This window comes from Trachurus trachurus (genome assembly GCF_905171665.1).
Source record: "Trachurus trachurus genome assembly, chromosome: 24".
NCBI classification, from domain to species: Eukaryota; Metazoa; Chordata; class Actinopteri; order Carangiformes; family Carangidae; genus Trachurus; species Trachurus trachurus.
Genome location: NC_139910.1, coordinates 11,059,578 through 11,077,702, shown reverse-complemented (window position 1 = coordinate 11,077,702; position 18,125 = coordinate 11,059,578). Strand labels below are relative to the sequence as shown.

Genomic DNA, 18,125 nt, shown 5'->3' with positions numbered 1-18,125 from the left:
TGTTAATTTCCTCCTCTGTGGCTCTACTTCCTTTTTTTCCTCTGCTGTGTCTTCACTAGCAGTTTATACATTACCGTCCATATTATCTCCAAAACACTGAATAACACACAGTCACCTCTCTTCTGATGTGAGGTGTGACACCCAACAGACCTTTAATCATTGATTGGCTTCATGAATTATTCAGACGGCCGCCGGTGTCGCATGGACAACGTCTCTCTCTCTCTCACACACACAAACACAGAGATAACGCTCTACTCCCTACCCCGTGTGGACGCCCCCTCTCTTCAGGGCCTTTCATACATTTCTTTGTTGTGTAAAAACAAGTGCTATGATCACATTGTCATAATTAATTCATGTTTGCTTGTGCACATTCACCATTGCTCTGTGAGTGCAAGCAAAATGTACATTTTTACATCGTGTTTGTGTTGGAGCCATATAGCTGATATTAGATACAGCAGTAATGTGTCATTAGCCGTCGCAACTTGTTTCAAGTTTCACAACTGTAGTAACACACAGCTTACTACAAGGTTGCTATAGGAACAATAAAGAAGCTGTTTTGGGGACTTAATCTGTATATTTTACACATAAACACCTCCAAAATCTAATTTTCCTCCCACCTAATCCACTTAGCTTTTTGCAAACAGACTTCAGCTGTGAAGTCTTCAGCTTCCACTCTAAACAAGAGTTTGTTTTGGGCTAATGAATAATCCATTTAACACCTCACTCAAATGTCACACCTGTGCTGCCGTCAGCTTGTTGCCCAGTGGCCAAAAAAACTCAACTCAAAGCCATGGGGCTGATTCATAAAAGAGGGGGTGGGGGACTTTAGAGCTAAAACACTCCAAAAGCAGCTGCTCACACTCACACACTCACATTCCTGACTCACAGTACGCTCTGTGCAGCGCGTCAGTTTTCCAAAGGACAACAACTTGTCTTTAATTTGCTTAGTAGAGAGGAAAAACGACAACAGGTAGCAGCTGCGGTGAGCGGATTCAAAACAAGCTGTTCTTGCATATTAAGTGAAAATACCGAGTCCTGCCGGTGCATACTCAGCAGCTACAGTGTCTGTCAATCAAACTAACAGGGAATTATATAAGTTGTAGATAATATGTTAATAGTCAGCAGCACAGTGGCTGTTTGATGTGTTTTATAGATCATTAATAAGCTTTTCATACCCATGGCTAGGCCTGTCACAATTATTACATAATCGCCTGACTGCAATCATTTGAGCTGGCCGCATCATCATTCTGCATAAATGTTAAAGGGATACTTCACCCAAAATTGATAATTCATTCATTTTCTACTCACCGTCATGCCAAGGAAGGGTTCGGAAAATGTATTTTTGTTTCCTGACCTCTTCTTAGTTCACTTTTTTAAAGTCTTGTTCATGCAAATAATCTTTTCCTGTCAGTATTTCACATTTAAATTTAACGTGGAAAAAGCAGTTGCCGTCATACCTGTATTTGTTGCACTATTGACGGAAAACTTTATTTTTTGTCCTGTTGCACTTCAGCTATTCCTGCCTATAGTACAAAAGTTCAGTCACAACTAAGCACTGACCGGTCTTGTTCCATCTTTCGTTTAAAAGGTTAAAACTCTAAGGATAGATATAGATTTACAGCCAAGATAACAAACCCAGCAACAAACTCCTCTAACAAATTACACAATAAACCACAATAATGAAGGCATCATTTAAAGAAATAAAATACAATACAATACAACAAATCAGCACAACACCTCGCTATACGGTCCAGCATCAGCTTATGAGCCGGACAAGGATTTAATGGCTCAATAGAGAGTAATAGAGGAACTCTCATCACACAGCAAAATGCACAGCTCATGCTGGAGCATAAATGTGTTAATGTATCTTATACTGTATATATAGTGAACTTTATGGCATTTAAAGTCAGACTCATCCGGGGTGTGACCAGGAAGTGCACAAACTGCTGCTGCTACTGCTGTCTCCCTCTCCACCATCTCTATTGAATATTTCTACTGTTCCTCGCTCTTGCCAGAAAGCTCATTTCACCGAGCGCTCCAATTTTATTTTTATTGATTGAGCTGCCAAACAAGACTCCAGTGCAGAGGGACAAACTGTTTCAGCAGAGCTCTAATGGAACAAACATCCCCCCAACACAATGAAAGAATCTGTTATTCAATGAAATAATATTTCATGTTTCCATACAATCAATCGTCCTCTCTTTGATTAATATCAACAAATCCATTAAACACTGTCCTGTTTTTTTTTTTTTTTTTTTAAGTGGTCTGATTGATGTCTGGTTGTGTTTTATTGTGTGTGATTAATACTAATTAGGTCAAAAACCTAGAAATGGACACATGCTGAAATCTTAACAGACAATTTTTCCACAATCTGTAAAATACAGTCACCTGTAAATTAATTAAAGACAGGAAAAATGTGGCTGTGAACACTATGGCTGAAACAGAGGAGGGAGAGTGGGGAGGGAATGTGGATGAAAGCCAGTAAATCAGGTGAGAGGCCCTTCTATTCCTGCCAGATGGTCTGCTGTACTTATTTTTCTACCTTGGCCCCGTTTCGGAGGCCTGTTGCTTTTTTTTTCAGAGGCTGACGAGGCCGCCTTTTGCTGTATCAACAGACGGCTAAAGTGGCTCAATTAACATGGACGGAGGCAGACATCTATTAAGCTGTTTGGTTTCTCTCTCATTCTCACTAATCACATATAGCTCATCAATTACGGCCATAAATGGATCCTCTTGTTCCCGATTCATGGCCGGTGGCTGCGGTCGCCGTGGAAACCAAACAATGAATGAAAAAAGATGTTTGACATCACCGTCCTGTGGGGTAACATCATGTGCCTTTCCCTGTGTTAGACCCCAATTCCAAGAGGATGATCTCTCTCGTCTTTGCTTTTTCTCAGCTCATGACCCACGTGCGATCAGAAAAGTGTTTTTTGAATACACAACACAGGCAATCTGATCATATAAATGTATATTTGCTCTGCCGCCATGCAAGGTGTCATCCATTTGTTTTGCCTCGCATGACCTGTTTAACTCGACAGGAGTGAGAGCCCACAGAGCTAACCTGATTTCATAAGCAGATCGGGCTGTATCCCAGTTTTACAGCCGTCGCTGTCTCTGTCCCTGCTGTCGGTGGCCACCAAACTCAGTGTCCTCTGAGAGCGGCTCTCATCTAACTAACTGCATATCTAGGACAAACCATCTTCCTCTCTCTCTGCCTCTAACCTTTTGGAAGGACACCTGATGCCACATGATGGCACCTGTTTGCTGGGAATAGCTTCCACCCACTGTGTGTCGAAAGAAGGGCTATATGAGAAGCCCCAGACAGAAACCTACACAAACTAATCCCGTACACAATTACTGCTGAATACATTGATGCGTGCCGTGCGGCAGAGTCTGTGTGCCTCAGTACCATCTGGTCCGCGAGGCAAAAAGAGAATCAATGCTTTTTCTTCCAAGCTGCACTCGCCTGTCAGAAACATCTGATAAATTAAAAGCTGCCCACAGAAAATTCACACACTTGGAACTGATTTTCCTGCCAAGAACCCGAGTGAAAATCAAACATCTTATTGTTCAGTGTTTGTCAAATTTAGTAAAAAGCAATTGAAGCAGATGAAAAAAAAAAAAGGCTGCTGCATCTGCCTCAGGTTTTATGAAACGGCTTTCCATTACAGCCTGGTATGGTTAGTCTGAGGTAGATTTTGACCACTTCAGATGTTTCAAAGCCAGTGCCTTGTAATTTGTACAGATATTTCGTTTTTAAAATTTGATCATTTTGTTCCCCGAAACTCTAAATATAGAGCTGTTTATTTCTATCATGTTGGCAAAATATCAGAATCAAAATACGACGCAGCTTTCAAAGGCCGCAGCTAAGTGGCCGGCTTATATGTGGCAAGGTGGCTCAGCAGATCTTCTAACAGATATTCCATTATTTCTGACTTGGTCTTGTATATTAAACTGCGTCCATCTCAGAACGAGACACAGGGACAGGAATAGTCACTGCCAGTGGTTATTATCACCTATACACTCGACTCTGTGCCACTGTGTGATAGCTAGGGTGAAGTGAGGGTCACATCCCTCGAACAGGAAGCAAAATGAACCATGGTAAAGCAGGGGCCAAGTGGAAATGTTCCAATACAACTTTTGTTCAGCCACATAGATTTGCACAGATGTTTTAAAAAATCTCAACAGCCGAAAGGACGAATCAAGTGTTTACTCACCAGAGATCACGTCTGTGGATATTCATTTTTACAGTTAAGAGGGTAAAGTTTGTTTGGCTTAGTCTAAGTGCTATAGAAATAGGCTTGTTGTTTTGTTTTTTAAAAAAAGGAAAAAAGCTCGCCTTTCCAAAGTGGTCTGAACCAACATCGTCAACACAGAACAATAGACATGGCTTACCGATGCCCTTGTGTCTCTCTTCACTTTGTGTTTTGTGTATTTATCCATTGGCAGATGATACTCAGTTTGACACGCAGCTGATGTGCTTCATGAATGTTTTTTTTTACTGAGTTTTGTATTCATTAGGCATTTACACAAAGATATCATCTTGCCTAAATCCTCACAAAGAAAAAAAAAACATTTTGGCAGAGAGATATTCTCCCTTAGAATAAGCTGATTTTTCATCATATAGGGCGTCACCTTCCGTTCACAACTCTATCACACCCACTGCTGCCTTGTAAACAGCAAAGGTGATGAGTGAACTTGAATGGCAAAAAGGTTGTTCAGGGAGAGGTAACATATAAAAACAATGGTCGGATGTTTGTGTGGAGTTTTTAGGTTTTTTTTTATACAGGATATAGGTTTATTCTATTCAACATGCAAACCTGGTAATGCAATTATAGAGACACACCATTATTCTACAGTGTCTTGCTACTATGCTAGAAATTGTTCCTCTTAAATGAACTGAGGAGCCTTTTTCCTTGATGATAGCTCATTAGCAGCCTGTCAGCTCGACTCACAGCCCCTCCACACTCTTCTTCCCACACTCCACCAGCAGGCACTGACATTTGTATAATGAACGCGGTTCAATTGCAGACGGCTTCCCAATTAGGTGTGAGACACTGTGAACTAGGGAGAAAGTTTGGTTGTGTCTGTGTAAATGCGATGTTCTTGTGACAAAAACGCTGTGTGGGTTATATTTGATTACAGCAGGTGCAAAGTATATTGGGAGTATAATTAATTCATTTGTGAACTCCACTGGATAAATGCACAGGATTTGTTCTCCACAGTGCACTAAGGAGCAAACACCATGGTGTAAGTGGGAGTAACGTTAGGTTTGGACTCTGTGGACATTAAAACAGCTATCATACACACAGTATTACAGTGACTATCCATATAGATTCATGAGGCATGAAAGGAAGACCGGGGAAAGTTGATGCCACTTTTAATATTCAGGCTCACTACATCAAGACAATTATAGTTTTGCTGCTAGCTAATATCTGCATATATTTCAGGATGCTGTGCATCCCTACAAACAAATAGAATGAGTGTAAACATAACTGTTTTGATAATATAGCATGTCCAAAAACGTGGGTTCATGGCCTATGCTAGTGGCACATTTTAAGTCGAAAAAGGGTTTTTTGGACATAAATGTCAAACCACTTCCCTCAGGTTCTTACCTTCACAGACTCCATGAAATTATGCCTTCCTCCTAAATATTTGGTCACATGCTCAATTTTTCTTATAGTTGGCTGGAAACAAGGAATGGCTCAACTTACCCCACTCTCCCTACTGTCCCCTCACGCACATCCCCAAGAAACATGCACTCTTGCACATATGCATGGAGCCTCAGCCGAAATCTGATCTTTTATAATAGATGAACATTTTAGGAGAGAAAAAAGAAAAAGAAAAACTATTTCTTGGCCCTGCTAACAAAAGATTTCACTAATTAAACCGCCGTTTGTGACGTACGTCTACGTAGCTACATACGGGTAAGCGTCGTTGGTTAGCTTAGCATACGAACAGGAAACGGAAGCAAACAGCTGGAAGTGGACCTCACAACTGTCCCGTAAAAATACACAAACTATCTCATGTTTACTTGTACGCGACTCACGACTAATATGCGTTGTTTGTTTTTACCCCGCTTCTACGTTACACTTCAACAGAGGAATCTTAAAATACAACCGTGCTACAGTGCTACATAAGCTGCTAGTTTGACAGCACCATGGCAACAACATCAAGAGACTGGCAACGTTACACATCATCGTTTGCTTCATTCTCCAGTATATTCACAGTAACCATGGGTAGGTAAGTGTGATTAATTCAGATGTATCAGCATAATAACCCAGCAAAAATAGTTTAACAAGAAACTGTAGCATTTCCTTACCTCTCTGTCTGTGTATTCCATGATTATTTATATTCATTGTCCAAATAGGCCAGGCTACATAATCATCACAAACGTTTTACTCGTTTTTCATAGACTACTAATGTTTCAAAGTTGAAAACATTAATGTTAAGTCCATTACAGACAACTTCCTCTTCACTTCCTCCAACATACAAACATTTTTTTGAGGCTTCCGGTTCGTGAAGGCCTCGTGAAAAGACCCCGCCCACCCTAAATCAAAATGTGATTCACCTGCCACTTCCAAAGACACTGCTAAATCTAGTGGACACGTTTGTATCTTTGGTTGGAACAATAATCGCCATTAATCAGGTGGATATAAATAAATAGGCCTAACTGTAGTAAAATAAGAATCTAGCTTTAGGACCAGTCTAAGCTTTATGTGAGAATAATTGGGTTTGGAGAATCAGGAAACCTGTTGAGCCTCACCCCATCAAATATAAAAGTAGCCTATACGATTCTTTATGATATGATGATAATCATTTTTCAAATAACCATTAGGCCAATGATTATAATCAGGGTAAATAAACTATGAAGGTTTAAGCAAACTGCTATACTGTATATGCACTGTCTTGACGATAAAGTCCACAAGCCTTTGAAGTCAAGCCAAGAGCATTTGCATTTGATAGAAAGACTATGCACATCAACGCTGTCAATGGGGAAGTTGCATTTTTTTCATCCATCCATTCGTTGGCTATACTGTCTATTCATGCAGGGTCATGTGGCCAGTAATACAAATTTACCTAAGATAAGGACAGGCTAATGTTGCCAATCTATCACAAAGCTGACATAAAGAAATTAACAACCTCATAAACTCACATTCACTACTATGGGAATTTTCCAGTCAACCCATTGTGCATTGTGCATCCCAACTTAACCAGGGTACCCAGGGAGAGCATGCAAACTCCACTGGGAATCAAACTCAGCACCTTCTTGAGAGGCAACAGTGCTAACCACTTTACCACGTTTTTGCTGGATTTAATTTGCATCTGGTAGCTGTTTCTTTACCATTGTTCAAACATTACCGTTTGCAGGCTTGTGACTTATTGACTTTTTCTAATGTAGCTATAATGTTGTCTCTATTTAGACAAGAAGTCTGCCGTGACTCGTGTGTGTGTGTGTGTGTGTGTGTGTGTGTGTGTGTGTGTGTGTGTGTGTGTGTGTGTGTGTGTGTGTGTGTGTGTGTGTGTGTGTGTGTGTGTGTGTGTGTGTGTGTGTGTGTGCGCGCGCACGCATTGGGCTTTTAAACAATCTTAAACTGACAGCGATATATCTGATGTCAGCATTTACAGTATAGATCTTCCTAATCTCCAGGATAAACATGGACCATTCATTATATGGTTCATTATATTTCCACTGCTGCACTTGCAGTCTGGAGGAAGCCTGTAGATAAGATGCTATCTGTGAGATGAACAGCAGAGCACATTGTGTTTCCTGTGTCACTGCTGTGGACTGGCGTGTGTGTGTTCTTTAGGACATGGGGTTACATCATCAAACCAGCTTTGTTTTCATATGACACTTAGTTATATGGAAGCCCACAAATTGAAGTAAATGGATAATAATGGAATTTTTTTTTTTTAAAGAAAAAGCCTATTAAGATACCCATTTGTCAAAAGCTTGTTATTAATCCATATTTTCATAAACTTTCCCCTAATCATACCCCTTGGTCCCTCGTAAGAATGACCTCAACAAGGCTTACCAAATTCAGACATTTAGCTGCTGCAGGCTGGCGCCACAACATTGTTAAAGTGATTTTGAATAAAAAAACAAATAAACCCATGTTATAGAATAATCCCTGTAAGCGTACAAACTGATAAATTGTGAATATGGAGATATTTAAACTTACTAAAGCTGTAGTATGTTTATCCATATCCTGGAGCGTTTTATAATGTGTGCTCCAGGTGAGTTGATCCTTGCTGTTGTCTAACCCCCACTGTGTTGTGATGTGCAAACTGATCTAATCTACACGTAGCCCTGTGTGACCTTGTGGTGTAGCTCATTATACATATATTCTCCATTTAAATCCATGTAAAACCACAAGGGGTGATATACTGTATGTATATACATATACGTATATCTGTATATATTATATATACAGAGAGAGGAGAGGAGAGAGAGCATTTGCATTACCTTTAGCTCTCTCCTCATGACTGCCAGTAGCCACTGTACTAGTGTATGACCTATTCGAGAAAAAAATGGGGCAGTTACCAAGGAGAGAAACCAATCGTTCATTCTAAAAATATAATGTCAGAGCCCAGGCAGCTAGTGAGTGGTTATGGTGCACGGCCCTTTTCTTTCTCTCTGCCGAGATTTAGAAGGAGCTGGTCTGTCACATAATAAACAAGGCTTGTCTGATCATTATCCAAGCAGCGGCCATTCATGCCCAACCTCACTGCAGACTCACTGTTCAGCCCGTGGTGTGCCAAGCATCTGGAGATTTCTCCCCTAATTGGCTCATTTGACTGTGGGAAGAATTTAAAAAGGAGATGGATGATTGGTGAAATAATAATAATAATAAAAAAGATAGGTTGGAAAGATAAAGATTTCATTTCTTTGTTCTGCAGGAGAGAGGTGTTCCTTAAGGGAGGTGTGCAAGTTTCATAGTCAGATCTGGACAGTCCCTTCTAAAGACCACTAAATGAAATTAGATCAAAGCTGTAATTCTTTTTTTCTTTTTTTTTTTAGAGCAACCATGTGATTTGGGCCACAGGTCCCAAGATGGAAAGGAGGCCTAGAAAAGCAACACATGGTGTTACTGGGGAAGAATGACTCTCCTGAAAAACACAGACTTAAGACGGATGCTGCTCTCACAGTCCGACCCACTCACGTCAAGACGTTTTTTTAAGAGGTGGGTGTTTTTGTCAGGTTGCGTCCTTAAAAATGTTGCTCTCTACTCCCAGTAACTGCACTGAAGTTTTTTTTTTTTTTTTTTTTTGAGAGAAGCTGCCAGCAGTATCATTCATTAGACAGGCCCACTGTAATGAGCCAGCATAGACAAAGCACCCAATTTCCAGTGTGTCCTCTTTCCCCAGGGAGCAGTGATCATAATGACAGTGCTGTTTGTTGCTTGGTTTCATGCTGAATCATGATCACACAGGCACAAGCCCCCTTGTCTCTTCCTTTTCTCACTTTTCTCTCTGTGGTCTCTAGAGAGAAAGAGAGAGAGAGAACATAATTTCTCCTTGCAGATTATGACATTTGTGTGATTTGTTATATTTATTTATTAACCAGCCTATAATTACAGTAACATGATTTCACTGAGATGCCTCTTCATCTTTTTATTTTTCAATCTCTATGAGATCTTCTGACAGGAAGCCATGATATCCTCTAGCAATCCTTCCAGTGGTGATCTATACTGATCAGCAGTGGGGCAGTAGTTTTGTTTTAAGCCTACTACTTGTTGATTGCATGATGACCATCTTAAAGTGGAATAACTCACTGTTTAACAGCAGTCATAAGTGATAATACATCAAGAGAGCTTCCTGTTTGTGGCCACATTCTTCATTTGAATCTTTAAGACATGCAGTGAGAGGCTAATGCCATTTCATAACTAGAAGCATCATGTAAACAGTAAAACAAACCATACAGTAGTCCCTTGGGTATTGATCAGCCATAAACAGATAATGCTTTCTGCTCATTTGCTTATGGTTTTCTTTGCCGGTTTGTGCTCTGTCCATTAGTCTTTGCTATGCTGGCATGTATTGCAAGCACTCAGCAAGTCATTTTACTCACGAGTAGACCTTTCAAACATATTAAGTTATAATTTTTTCATGTACACTTGCATTTTTATGACAATAGACTATAATTGTATGCTGCATAATGGATTTTTGTGTTTTAGCCTTAATGGAGTCAGTGCAATTAAAGTCTTTGTCCTGTTTTCGGGCTTAGGTTGGTTGGTTGATGATGGTTTTGATTTGTTACTGGCAGCATTTCATTAAAAACATCCATTATAGTTTTTATTATATTATATTATATTATATGAACCTATATATATATTTAACTTACAATGTATAATGCATCACCATGTATTTTTATATACAACAATCATCACTGTGATCACTGTGGTTTTAGTGCACAAAAAATGAAACATTAAATTTAATAGATTATTGCATATAGGTCAATTTCTAATACGATAGAATAAAATACATTATTATTATTATTACGTCAGAGTCTTCACTCTTACGCCATTGGCCAGAATTTTTAGGTAGTGAGTTGTGATTGGTCGTCGCTGTGTGTCACATAGTTTAGCTTGTTATGTAGCCACCTAGCCGGGCACGGTGTGTTATGTGTTGACTTTTGTGGCAAATGCTTCGTCTCTCAGCCTAATACAACACCGGACAACACACTTTAAAGGCACAGAGGCGTTGTCGCTAATCTATTTGACCTTAATCTGACTGTTGCGTGGTGCCCGAGCGGTGACAACCTGGGTAATGCTAATGTTAGCTGAGTAGCTAACCATAGCTAGCCTGCAAGCTAACTTAGTGACAAGTGTTTTGTTTTTGTTTTTTCGTATGCCATGTTTTTATGACAAGCTGAGCTCGTAGGCGCAGACAGCTGCTTTAAATGGCTTCAACCAGGCTCTTGTGTTTGCTCGGCTCTAAAGTAGCAGGCTCGACCAAAGCATTAGCCAGGGCAGGGTGCAGTGTGTGCTGCAGGAGACATGTCTGCAGTTCACCTTCAAGGCTGCAGAGCTGTATGTCAGCCTGGGTCATTGATCAGTACGGTACCAATGGTGTTTTGAGGTACACAGACGAGGTCACTGTGCCTGCTATCAGTTCTCCCAGTGAGGTTTTGATTAAAGTTCACGCAGCTAGTCTCAACCCTCTTGATATATCTATGAGGGGTAAGTATCATGGTATTATTTGGACAACATAAACAAATGGAAAGTTTTGTGTTTGATTTCTTTTTACATACCTGGGTGCTTTCTACATTCACAGGTGGTTATGGTGCAAAACTGCTCAAATTAAGAAAGGATCCAATGTCTGTGATGACGGACAGTGATAGTGAGTTTCCTGTGATTCTGGGTCGTGATGTGTCTGGTGTGGTGATGGACTGTGGATCTGAAGTTACCCATTTTGCCCCAGGAGATGAGGTATGAGCTGCACTGTCTTTTAGTAAGCAAGCAGTGAGTGATATGGATGAAACCTGCTATTACTGTAAATGTCATTTTTTTATTGCAATGTCTGGCCACACTTACTGGCCACACTACCAGGTATGATGAGTAAGAGCACAGCCGTCAGTGGTACCTATAATGACAGGTAGCTTTGCTTGTCTGACTGTCCGCAAGGTATAAATATAACTGTAACTTTGTCATGCAGATTGAACTACGTCAAAAGAAATATAAGCAGGGAAAAGTATTAGAAGCAGCTCAACATAATACAGTATAATACAGCACCAACACTTAACACAACTGCAGTAAAAGAAAACACTTGTATAACCTTCAGACACCTCGCACCCAATGGGTTCTTAACGATCCATACCATAACTTCAGTTTATGAGGTTGTAAGTTTAAAACGTTGGGACCCACTGGTTGAATGCACCTAAAGATATTAGAGATCATTAAGATAATACAGCAGTGGGTAAGTACTAAATTAATAATATATGACGAGTATATAGTGTTTTCAACCTTAGTACAACTCTAAGCTATTCACTGACATTTTCTCTGAAGAAAGATTAAGTTGCTGCTTGGTCATCATATGTGTTAACATCTACTGTGTCGACTATCTCCCACACATTCACATTATTATCTTCCTGCAGACAGGAATGCAGTTATGCAAATTCAGTGATTGTGATAGATAATTAAAAAAACACATTTTTTTCCCCCCCCGCCTATAGTATTCTTGTAATTATGCTCCATCTGTTTAAAAAACATCCTTGGAAATAAATAATGATAACAACCGTCAGGAGCAGCGGACTAGGAGTTTAATTGGAGATTAACCAGCTTCAGAGAGCGCGAGTAGGTGGTTAAATGTAGTCGTGTTCAGCATGTTAAATGTCATATTCGTGTTCCAGGTGTGGGCCGCTGTTCCTCCATGGAAACAAGGAAGTCTGGCAGAATTTCTGACTCTAACAGAGTATGAGGTGAGCCCCAGAGCCAGTATATGACTGTCACTGCAGCATATTATCACAAACAAACTGCAAGTATGAGTGTTGTTTTTTTTATCTAACCTAAGACTTGATTTTAATTTGAGTTCCCTAGTTGATTGAGAGCTCTTACGTAAAGTGTAAAAAAAAAAAAGAAAAATGTATCGAATAAAGGTTTGGAAACAGTGTGCCCTGTTATGTAATCCTGCGGTGTAAGAATTAATTAGGATTAGGTCTGTTTGGTTGCAGGAGCCACAGTGGCAGCAATTACAGAGACACACAAACTGCCCTGTGTTTTCTTGCTGTATTGCACTTCATTTATTCAGTGGCAAGCTGCCCACACAGCAGCTCTGGTGATTATACTGAACTTTAAGTTGCAAATTAAAAACATCGTGAACATGTTTGTCTGTGTTTGCTTCTGCAGGTTTCCCATAAGCCAGAATTAGTGAGTCACGCAGAGGCAGCGTCCATCCCCTATGTGGCCAGCACTGCTCTGTCTGCACTTGTCAATGCAGGTGGTCTTTGCAGAGACAGCTCTTCAGATAAAAGGCAAGAATAAGTAGATATTGGATAACCTTGATCTGAACTGCTCTACCCCCTCACCATTCATGCGCAGAACATGAGAAGTGTGAATCACAGTATCGGTGAAGCAGTGTCAGGTCTCTGAGAAGTATTATAAACTGTCATCATGGGTAATTTACTTCTTGAAGGTGTTGGAGATTTTTCACATGCTCTTTTCCTGCGCAGTCATGCAGACCTTTACTTTGATAAGATACTTTATTGTGAAATTGGTCAAATTCATATTAATCCATGAACTGTTAACAATCCATTATCTAATTATCCCAGGGTTTTGATCACTGGGGGATCGGGAGGTGTAGGAACATTCTCAATTCAGGTAAGTCACAGTGTCTTCCACATGTTGCTCCACCAGCATGTACGTTTGACTCCTTTAAACTCTGTGTGAATCTACCACTCACTGTGTCTGTGTGTATATTCCTGTTTTTTTCCCTCTCTGTATGCTTCTAGTTATTGAAGGCCTGGGGTGCCCATGTAACAGTTACCTGCTCCCAGAACGCAGAGGGTCTTGTTCGAGGGTTGGGGGCCGATGAAGTGGTGGATTACACAGCAGGAGACGTGGCTGAACAGCTAGAAATGATGGAAAAGTATGTATGAAAAGGGGGTTGGTATAGAAATAACTATCCCATTCTCAAACTGTACGGTATATTATTTGCAAAACCGATTACTTTGTATTGGTTTTGTTTGAAACAGATCAGAGGAGAAGGTTTTCATTTACTAGCTCTCAAGCTCAGACTCATGGAATAGCATTAGAGTCAGTGCCAGTCCAATAAAGGTGCTAATGAAAAGGAATCATCCAGGAGTGCTAAAAATTGTGTGCACTTCTCCCCTTTAAACACCACCAAATGTGGTAAACATCTTCCTGTCAGCCTGGCACACATGCTCACTGACTCACTTTCTAGTTTCCATGGATACCAGGGCTCAAGGCCTGAGTGGACGCCAGTGCACCCCACTCCCCGCCCCCAAAATAAACCCTGGCTTCAGCTGGAAGACAAGAATGATCTTTTCCTTAGAAACTCTTTAACAATATTGAAGGACTGAGACACACACACAAAATGCATGCAGTGCTTTAATCTCCCACAACACGTGTGTGTGTGTTTATCTTTTAGTATAGCCAGGCCTTCCTCCACTGGGAGTCCACCAAGTCTGACTTTGTGTGTTTGCATGTCCAGGTTTGACTTGATTCTGGACAACATCGGTGGAGACACAGAGGAGTGGGCGATGGGCCTGCTGAAACCCTGGTCCGGGGCGAAGTACATCACACTGGTGACACCTTTACTCCTCAACACTGACTCCATGGGCCTGCTGGACGGGACGATTCACGCCGGACTTACCCTGCACAGCAAGGCCATACAGGTAAACAACCCACGCAACATGAACTTTAGATGTCAACAGCACTGATGTGAAACATAACGCTGGGTTTTCACAAGCCCTCGCGATCATGTTTATTTGTTTATGTGCTTTGGGCTGGCAATTTTCATTAGAATGGGTGTGGGAAACAGGTTCTCCCAAAACGAAATGGAATAAGTGATCCTCAGTGGCATGGAAAGACAACATTAGGTCATTTGTGTACACCTGTTCCAGCCAGTGGAAGCTTTCACATTGCTTAATTTCCATTCAGTTTGATGAATCAAAGTTTAGATGACAGGGAGCGAGAAAACCTTGCCGTTGTAGTTTTGGTTTTTAACGCTCGATCTGTGGAAAATATATACAGGCAGAGTTTGAGTCCCACTCATGTGCGCGAGCCTGATGTTATTGTGTGTACGTCCTGTCCCACCAGCTGCTCTAGTGTTAGTGGAGTGCATGTGTAATGAGGGTAGTGGGTGAACAGGCGAGGACAGGGTGGAGCTGCTGTAGGAACTGAGTCAAGTTGTCCTCAGCAGTGGAGGCCACGGTGACAGCATGGCTGGCGTGTGTGTGTGGGGCATGAGTTGTGTGGTCTAGACTGTGCCTGTGTGTGTGTGTGTAAGAGAGTGTGGGCGTTAGTCTAAATGTGGTGTGTGCGTGCATGTGGTTGCTGCTGAACCAGCACTATTTGGTGTTTGTGCAGATTGTGGCCGACTATCTCCCCCCCGACAAATACCAGTGTTTGTGTGTTTCTTGCCAAGCCTCTGGGCCCCTTTGTCCACGGGAGCATCCAGCTGGTCAGTTTGGCGAGGTTCAGTTGCAGCAGGCACACCCTCAGTGCCCGGCTCTGGACAGCACGTCATGTTCATCTGGGAGATCACGGTGCAATTGAGCCCTCTAGTGTTAAACTCCATGTTAGCACTGAACGATCAGCAAGAATCTGTTGTGATTTTGTTTTCCAGCCCTAGCACAGAGGTGTAGTGAAGCAATGACATATAATAATACATTATACTCAAATATCAAGCACGGTTCAATTTCCAGATTTGCATGTGGGAGTTTTTCTTCCTCGTTGTACAGTATGTGAGGTGCTTTCCAGGTCAGTTCCTGTAGGGATAAGGCCAGTTTTTCCTTGTTATGTGATTAGTTGGAAAAAACTGTACCAAATAGTTTGCTGTTCATACTCGTCAAAAGATCTTATCTCTCCAGTTTGTGGGTCAAATAATGCAAAAGTTTCTGTGCATGGATGGTGAGAAGATTAAGATAAAGTATATGTGGTGTTCCACATAAAAGATTTGGTTGGAAGGAAAACTAAGATGAGTTTTGTAGCTTAGCAAGAGAGAGGTAAACGAATAAATCATCAAATTTCTTATTCTTATTCCATGTGTTCCTTCTGTTACAGAAGTCACTGTGATCACAGAGTGCCTCCAACCTGCTGACTTGTGTTTTATTTAAATTACTCCCTTTGTAACTCAAAATACTTTACACTCATATTTTGACTTAAAGCAATTTTCCCTCTTTTCAGTTTGGCTCCTGGTGTTTTCAGGACTATTTTAGAAATGTCGACTTCTGTGAAAGTGTAGGGATGAAATTAGGCCTCCTGCAGGTGCAGATAGGAGCTCTGTGTGGTCTTTTATACCCAGTGAGGAATAAAATTGTCTAACTTCTAATCTTGCCTCCTCTCTGTTCTCCTCTTAGAACATAATATCAAGCGGTGTCTTCTACCGGTGGGGGTTTTATGCTCCAGATGGACCAGCGCTGGATGAGATCAGAAAGCTGGTTGATGCAGGGAAGGTACTGTACATACAACCAACGCTTATTATTATACAGACTTGTCATTCACAACCACTTCTACTGACAGAGCAGGGAGATGGAGATCTTCTTATTTGCACATCAGTCACAGCCCGCGAGTTGAAATTGATGCCGGGATGCAGATCATACAGCGCGCTGGATATGAACATACCATGGATTCCACACATGCCTGTATTCAAGGCTCCCCTGTGGCTTTGTTAAGGAGCGAGCATTCCCACTGTGTCGGTTGGTCGGTTTGCCGCCGTGCACAGTTGGCTGCTGGGTGATCAAGGCAGGCGCCAGGAGACGGTGAATGGATTTTTAAACAGTGCTGAGCAGCCATTCGCAAAAGCGTGTGGGACCTCTGTCCTTTTGTTCCGGGGGCTTACGACCAGCGGCACACTCGGACCAGTGGCGGGAAGCTGCGGACACACACACACACCTCGCGCACGCTCTCTCTCCGCATGTCCTATTCTCAGTCAGAGGTGTGGACGGTTTCTAGTGTGACGCCACTGCGCTCCCCATTCATTGTTAACGACAAGAGATGCTGACCAGAATAACAAGCCTGGCTTCTGGTGTTGTGGGACCAGCATAGGATTGTCCAGCCTCATCACATTCTGAACCCCTCCCTCACCTTTTCACATTTGCGGGCTATGAAAGCAGAGATGATGTAGCAGTAGCAGCTTGTGGGTTATTTGTCTAAATTGATGGAATAATGATTGCAGCGCTTTGGCAAACAAAAAATGGCACATTTACCCATGTGTGATCAAAACCGCTTAACGCCAGTTTAAAAGAGCGCATGCAATTACAGAAAAACGTGTGTAATTGACACAATTGTCAGTGTGTCAATACTAATCCTGCTAGCTAATGAAGCATTGCACTCATCCATTTTCCCGAACCACTGCAACCGAGGCCAGAGCCAGATAAAATCAATCCGCTCTCTGATATGCTAAGCTTTATAGTTGATCTCCTAATTGTTTCCTGAGTGCTTTATTTATTTATTTTTTTAAGATGATATTTCTGATATTTTTTCTTGCTGTATCATCACAGATCCTGCCAGTTGTGGAGGCGCAGTTTCCTTTTACCCAGGTGCCTCAGGCTTTCCAGAAGCTGGAGCAGGGCCACGCCAGAGGGAAGACGGTGGTCACGGTGGCCGAAAAGGACGACAGGCAGGCCGAGGAGCTGTCGCAGAGCGTCTGCACAGAGACCGCAGAGCAGGAAGTACAAGAAACAGCCAAGCAACACTAAAGAGAGGAAGAAGTGCAGTGCCAGGAGAATAAAGCCTCTGTGATTCTTCTCACCTTTACAAGACAATTCCTGACAGCAGCAGGCTGTTGTATCTGAAAAGATCAGTGTGCTGCTGCCGTAGTGCAGCAGACTACAAGTGTGATCTGAGCTGTGGGAAATGGGAGAGTGCCAAAGACGCTTGTTTGTATTGACCCAGACATCCTCCTGTACTGTCTTGAAGTTTTCACAGGGTGCTGTGTTCATGTCATGGTGGAGTTACTGATAATTACCAACTGAGGACTAATAAATACCATTCAGGTCAGCATCCCATTGGTAATTACAGCCAGATGTTTGGTAACTTTATGACGGCTGAAATCTGTCCACGCTGAGAAATTACGTAATAATAATTTAAAAAATCTGTTGAATCTTGAAATGTTTGTCAATGGATGTGTTTGTCCAGGAGCAGGGAAGCAGAAGTAATATAATATAATAGTTAAGGGAGGTCCCTATTTGCATCTTTTTGCATTGGCACAGTCTCCATGATGAGTTTGACAACTACTTTGTGCACATACATGACAATAATCCACTTATTATTGCTTGTCCCACGTCATGTGGCGACTGGTTCAACAGCAAATACCACAACATCATGTCTGAAATATTTCATTTCTACACTGTTGTAAAAGAGTGCAGCTCATTCTAGTGTACAATGTATTCAAGAAATGTATTCATAAAAATACTTTTATTTTGAAAACATGAGTTTGGTTTG

The 18,125-nt window shown here is 41.5% G+C and overlaps 1 protein-coding gene across 1 annotated transcript; it reads left to right on the top strand.

The window, feature by feature from the left end:
* Nucleotides 1-10,560: 10,560 nt before the first annotated feature.
* LOC311007667 (reticulon-4-interacting protein 1 homolog, mitochondrial-like) lies at nt 10,561-18,058 on the top strand. The gene is made up of 9 exons (XM_084000925.1): nt 10,561-11,180; nt 11,275-11,429; nt 12,350-12,418; nt 12,846-12,970; nt 13,268-13,316; nt 13,448-13,584; nt 14,170-14,353; nt 16,040-16,135; nt 17,183-18,058. The coding sequence occupies exons 1-9, from the start codon at nt 10,901-10,903 to the stop codon at nt 17,378-17,380; spliced, it is 1,293 nt and encodes a 430-aa protein (XP_083857051.1). The 5' UTR covers nt 10,561-10,900; the 3' UTR covers nt 17,381-18,058.
* The last annotated feature ends 67 nt before the right edge of the window (nt 18,059-18,125 follow it).